Source organism: Schistocerca cancellata, chromosome 5 (assembly GCF_023864275.1).
Source record: "Schistocerca cancellata isolate TAMUIC-IGC-003103 chromosome 5, iqSchCanc2.1, whole genome shotgun sequence".
In the NCBI taxonomy this organism is placed as follows: Eukaryota; Metazoa; Arthropoda; class Insecta; order Orthoptera; family Acrididae; genus Schistocerca; species Schistocerca cancellata.
Window position 1 is genome coordinate 583,412,481 of NC_064630.1, and position 6,336 is coordinate 583,418,816.

Sequence of the window (6,336 nt, forward strand, 5' to 3'; positions counted from 1 at the left end):
TATTATATTTTCAGTTTCCTCGTCTGTCACAGTATCTCACCTCCAGTTGTCATCACGCACTTCTTCTGGCGTGGTACACAGCCCTTCAAGTCGTCTAATGCCGCAACACTAAAAACCTAATACCATAAAAACAAAAGCCATTTCACCAGGTGGGCTATAATCTGATTCCCAAATATTGGGGACGGGGGTGGGGGGTCGCGCAGGATTACATTGTTGCTGGTTCCAAGCTACAATTGCCGTATGTGCATCCGTGGGCTCACCACTTGAAGAAAGCTTCCTCACAACAATATCTATTCAATTACAGAGACATTACGGCTAAGCATGTGGATTTATAACCATATTGCAATGTGTTGTATGTCTCTTTTTCATACTTACAAAGCACTGGAAGAAGTGTAAGTCAAACCAAGTATCAAAGATTTCTACGACTAGCTGAAGACTGAATGCGAATGTTGGGTTTGAGGTCTCACATATGAGTGCAGACCAAGTCATACTTCAGGGTTCTAAAATGCAGCCGTGAATTAGCATGCAAATATTTTTTGAAGTCTCAGGTTAGTACTTGTATGCTCTGAAATACTGGTGGATAAGTGCTGTTCAAATAAAAGAAACAGTTCAGTGTGATTTTTAACTCATTGTGATTGAAGGTTTGTGCTTTTATTTGTAATGAATACTTGCAGGTCAAGTTGATCATATTGAGATGGTTGCATAGTGTCTGGGCCAATACAGTTCTCTGATTTGCTTCCAAACAGGTCACTTCCTAGTCTGTTGCATATTCATCCGGACACTTAGAAGTGGTAATTTGAGGATAGATATGTTGCTCTTGACTTTGAGTGATGACTATGAGGCATATCTTAAGAGTTTTGTTTCCTGCAATAATGGTTGAATGTTCAAATAACTTAACAGTGATGTACACAAGTACAGCGGGCAACTTCCACACTAGCAGTACTGCCCCTTTGCAACAGCAGACACAGTGAGGTCTAATACCCGCCATTTGAAAGAGCATTCTTTTTCTTTCTACAAAATACTAGATTACCAAGCTTCCTTTGTTCCTGGAATGTCTATAATCACTTTCTCATACTTATTTTTCCCTGATAGGTGTACAATCATTCAGTAAAGTTTCTCAAGCTAATTGATGTTTTGGAACAATATAAAATGTATGATTTTCTGAACTTGTTGTCATATGTATTGAAATTAAAAGCTTGCATTAATCCATGGTGGCTTTTGCATTACCAGACAATAAAAAACAGATATCTTTATTGCCAATGCTCCCACCTTCAAACAGCCCAAAGCCAGCTCCAAGGACCGAGCGAGGTAGCGCAGTGGTTAGACACTGGACTCGCATTCGGGAGGACGACGGTTCAATCCCGCGTCCGGCCATCCTGATTTAGGTTTTCTGTGATTTCCCTAAATCGCTCCAGGCAAATGCCGGGATGGTTCCTTTCAAAGGGCACGGCCGACTTCCTTCCCCGTCCTTCCCTAATCTGATGAGACCGATGACCTCGCTGTCTGGTCTCCTTCCCCAAAACAACCCAACCCAGCTCCAGGAGGGGGACTTCTACATGTTCCCAGTACTGCTAGTTCATTCTTTTTCATTTCAGGCCTTTGATGTACTGAACAGAGATTCAGACACTTCAAGTTTTGATGCAGCATGCAAGCTATTGTTCTAGTACTGCACACTGTGAAACCCATTTTGATGACTTGCGGATTTGAGGAACAATCCATCAGTGGCATACCACTACCACCTGAGTTCATAGAGTTTAGAAAAATTTCTTTGCTTGTTTTGATAAGCAATAAACATTTCTTTCATATAGCTTAGTGATAGTAATTTTTGTTTCTGAAGATTTGTTTTATCAGTTGTAACAAAAATATTGCCCAACTACATCTACAATCACATCATGTCAGGACCCTCAAAAAAGTCCAACTACTTGATTTCTCTCTCCATCAAAAAAAACTTTGTTTTGTGTTTTCCCTGAGTTGCTAGGATATCTTTTTCACTTTTCAACTTTCTAACTGTTTTAACCAGCCTCTCGGAGACATAATTCTGCTGAGATTACTTTTGATAGAGCAATTCCTTGTGAGAATCTGAATTCTGACAGTATGAGTAGAAGTGTGCATTTTTTCTTTCAACTTTGACAGTAGCTGAGTATGATAAGAATAGACAATGTACTTCTGAAACTGCTGGCTGCTCTGACTCATCAAGATCAATGCTTAATAGTGGACACCACATGGCTGCTTATTTAGCTTTGTACCTGGTTAACTATTGCATTTTACATCTGAATTTTGATTGGTGCAACTGTAAAAGATCTCAAACTGTTGTTTAACAGATTATCACATGATCATTGCAGATATTGTACCCCACACTTTAGCGCCAATATTTATTGAACACAAACTTCCTATAATGATGGATTAAAATTGTCTAGTAGTCTATGAAACCAAACAATAATAGCTCTTGATGGAAATTAATGTAAACAATAGTTCCAGTTTGAGTTTGATACAAGTCCAAGCACTACTGCTTTGTTATGGTGGAAAATACGCATGCATCATCCAAAGCTCTATACAACACAAATCTAAACTGGTACAGATAAACGACAGTGGTTGTCATAGTTCACTTGTAGAGACAGTCAGATAACAGCAACTAATAGCAAATCAGCTGCTGGACAGTCTCACATTTGCCTGACACACTGCAGTTGACCACACTGGACATGGTGATGTTACACAAGTCAACACGTCCATATTTTCCATTTGCACATCTGGTGGGGTTCAAATTTGTGATAAAAATAAAGAAAAACTGTAGATTCACTGCCAACAACAGTTCCTTTCATTCAGGAGAACAGTCTGCAGCCTTTTGCTGGAATCATAGGTCAGCAAATGGCAGCCTCCAAATTACCAAAGTACACTTTGGCAGGTCTTCTTCAAATGCTGAATACACAATATTTACAAAGCAACAGTGTAAAAAGTTACGTTAAAAAATAAATTGTGATTAAATTGTTTAAGTCAGTTTGTTTTTGTGTAACATGTTTCTGAAAAGTTGAAAAATTACAGAATAAAATTCATGTTCAATTTTTCATCCATAGCATATTGAATTTGTTTATGCATTTACTAGTTTTTCAACTATTTGTGTGATAGCAGAACATGAGTGCTTGGGGACCTACAGGGTGGCGGCAATAATAATAATAAATGTGGAAATTTTATAGGTTGTAGAGAAAAATTCTTGTATCTCATAGGGGATGCCTGATATAAATTTTAACTAACCACCATTTGAAAGATCAAATGGTGGTTAGTTCAAGTTTACACCATGCATCCCTTATGGGATACAAGAATTTTTCCTTCAATAAACAGTCTTCTACCAAAAGTACAAATCTAAAACTTTCAGGTTTTATAAGCAAGCTACCAAACAATTAGGTTAATATAGGGCAACTTGTATAATCAACCAAGCAAAAAAGGTTTCAGAAATTACTGCAACCAATTGCAACGGCAACGACCGTTGCAATTGGTTGCAGTAATTCCTGAAACCTTTAACAAGACTGTCACAGTGTTCCAAATCCAGACTGGATAAAAGTTTTAATGTGAAAAAGACCAAGCCAATTAAATTTGGGAAAAGTTTGCAGTATTAAAATATACTGTAAACTATTAGTGCTGCCTGCAGCAAAAATATCGAATGTCATTACATAAAACTTACAGAGTATGCACAATGCAAGTAATTCAAGTATCTCGCTAAGTTTTGCAACTTTACCACAATTGATCTCTGACGTACAGTTCTTCAAACTTGGCCAAAAGTCAGTTTGGGTGCTGAAGCCCTCAATTGCAGTATTTTTCTTTTATCAATACTGCTATCCTGTCATCTGCTTAGTGGAATCTGTGTGGATAATTAAATAAAACTTTAACAATGTGGCCACATTGCCAAACCACATTATGTTAAGTAATGGCTCTGCAATGTCAGTGTGCAGAATTTCTGATCATTTATAGAGGTGGGCCAAGGCAAGTGCTGTGAAGATTTCACCTATCAAGTTGCGTACTATGAGCATTAGGGAAGCATGAGGAAGAGCTATCACATGAGGAAGAGCTATCACATAAATGTAGTAAAAAATATCCTGTCATATCAAACTTCTGTAAAAAATAGCCACCAAATCTTAAAGTAGACCAATGTAAACTTGTGCACTTGTCCAAAATATAAATCAGTAGTAGTACTAACAACTGGATTTATGAGTCAGTCGTTTCATAAAAATATTTGGTTGTTATAACATTTGGATACATAGAGTGAAATGATTGCACAGGATCAGTTGTGGGTAAATCGTATGGCACAGGCTTGAATTTATTCGGTAGAACACAGAAACTGCAGTTTGTCTAGGAAATTGATTGCTTAAATAACATGTGTACAACTTATGATGAAGTATCACTCATGTGTTGCATGCACATCAGGTCTAGCTAACAGGAGACATTAAGAGTCTACAAAGATGGCCAGTGCAAATGGTCATGACTTTGTGGCATGCATCTTAGGGAAATGCAAAGAAATGCTGAAAATACTTCAAATGGCAAACTACTTGATGGATGAAACTGTAGTTCTTCCAAAAACCTACTTCAAAAATTCCAAGGACCAATTGTCCCAGCACAGTCTATGATTATTTTGTGGTCTCCTAAATAATATTCCTATGGAGACCATGAAGATTAAATTAAATTGTAACAATAAGAAATCTCTCTGCCTACATGCCAACCATAAGAAAATTAGTGCTTTATCTCAAGTGTCACATTTCCACCGATAATAAAACAATCTCAACTGATTCTATCTATTGACTAAGCTGATATACTAACACCAGGAATGACATTTGGAGAATGCACAAATTGTGTTTCCCCACCTCTGTAAATAACTAGGGCAAATCAATTTCACCAAATACACATGTGGAACCAAACACAAACAGAGAGAGAGAGAGAGAGAGGAGGGGGGCTGATTCAGTGAGAGTGAGATTTAAATACGAATGAAGTTGCACTGTGTATGATTTCTGTGTCATAATGAACATAATTATTTACTACAAATTTGTATTGTTTCAGAACTCGACAAACACTAGCAGCATCTGGATGACAGAGTACAAAGACAAGTACTGCAGTCAGTCAAAAATACAGATTCAACCTCGTAGACCTGTGTCATCACCAGCTCAGAGATCAGTTTCATGGACAGTGAGATAATTATGAGATAAATGGTAATAACATGCTCATTTTATGTGTGTACATGAAATGATGTGAAGATAATAGCTTTGGCAGAGAATGAGATACCTAAAGAAATTATGCCTTGGACAATATGCACGGTTTTCTTATGCAATTGCTCCGGTCATTGGAGTAGATTGATTGTGTGCTGGAAATTCAGTGTTTTGTCAGACATTGTTATTTGCCTCCATCTGGAGGGCTGTTCTGTTTCTAGAATAAAAATTATGAGAGTTAATGAAGTTTGTAGTTCTTTTCAATAGGGTTTTGGCTTCCATGGTGAATTCTCAGTTCTTTTCTTGAATTAAACAATGATTTTTGAGTACCTCGGTTGTTGTAGCCCAAGTTATTGGCATATTAAACACATCTCAAAAGTAAGCACCAGCTGACTAGAAAATACATCAGGCTGTAGTGTTAAGGGTGTATGGTGTTTGATTATGATATGTTCCACTCCACACACTTTACATTACAAATAAATTGCAGTCACTGTTCTAAAAGTTAATTGCTTGAGTGGACCTGCTACACAGTGCCACAAAAGCGTGTCATGAGACTTCTCCTTTTGCAGCTGGGGTGAGTGCTGAAAGAGAACTCTGGTCTATATATGCTACTGAAGTGACGTAATCAGGTTTGCAGTAACTCTTCTGTTTATAGCAACAACATTTCAACTGTACAGTTACTTTTAGAAATGCAGGTGACACATATTGCTCACAACCTATAGCTCTCAATAGATCACAACATATATGTGTAATGCTCATCACAATTCTTCAGTTGTTCCACCACTTACATTCTGGTAGAAACGCATTTTGTCGATATGACTTCCTTTTGCATCTATATGGGACGTTCCATACTTAATAACTACCTATACTACGTTTTCAATTTCCATGAACATCTTTCATCCACCTAAGAGTAGTGGAACATGTTATGCCATGGAAATCCATGTTACAGCATATCTTGCACAGTAACATTTCAAATTCCCCAGGCTCAAGTACATATACTGATGAGGTTTTCTCTTGGTATGACAGCAAATTTAAAAAACTAGCAGGGAGTGTCCCGATTTATTTACAACAAGAGATCTATATCCATGGGCATCACTACAAAAGACTGAGACAGGACGAGGCATCATGGAAGTTGCATGACTCACCA

The 6,336-nt window shown here is 37.6% G+C and overlaps 1 protein-coding gene across 4 annotated transcripts in view; it reads left to right on the forward strand.

The window, feature by feature from the left end:
• Positions 1-5,431, forward strand: part of LOC126188926 (uncharacterized) — a 136,776-nt gene extending 131,345 nt beyond the window's left edge. For all 4 annotated transcript variants that reach the window (XM_049930643.1, XM_049930642.1, XM_049930645.1 and 1 more), the window contains one exon: positions 5,044-5,431. In XM_049930643.1, the coding sequence (XP_049786600.1) occupies positions 5,044-5,178 (135 nt within the window). In that variant the 3' untranslated portion in view covers positions 5,179-5,431. The remainder of the gene's footprint in view (positions 1-5,043) is intronic.
• Positions 5,432-6,336: the final 905 nt, after the last annotated feature.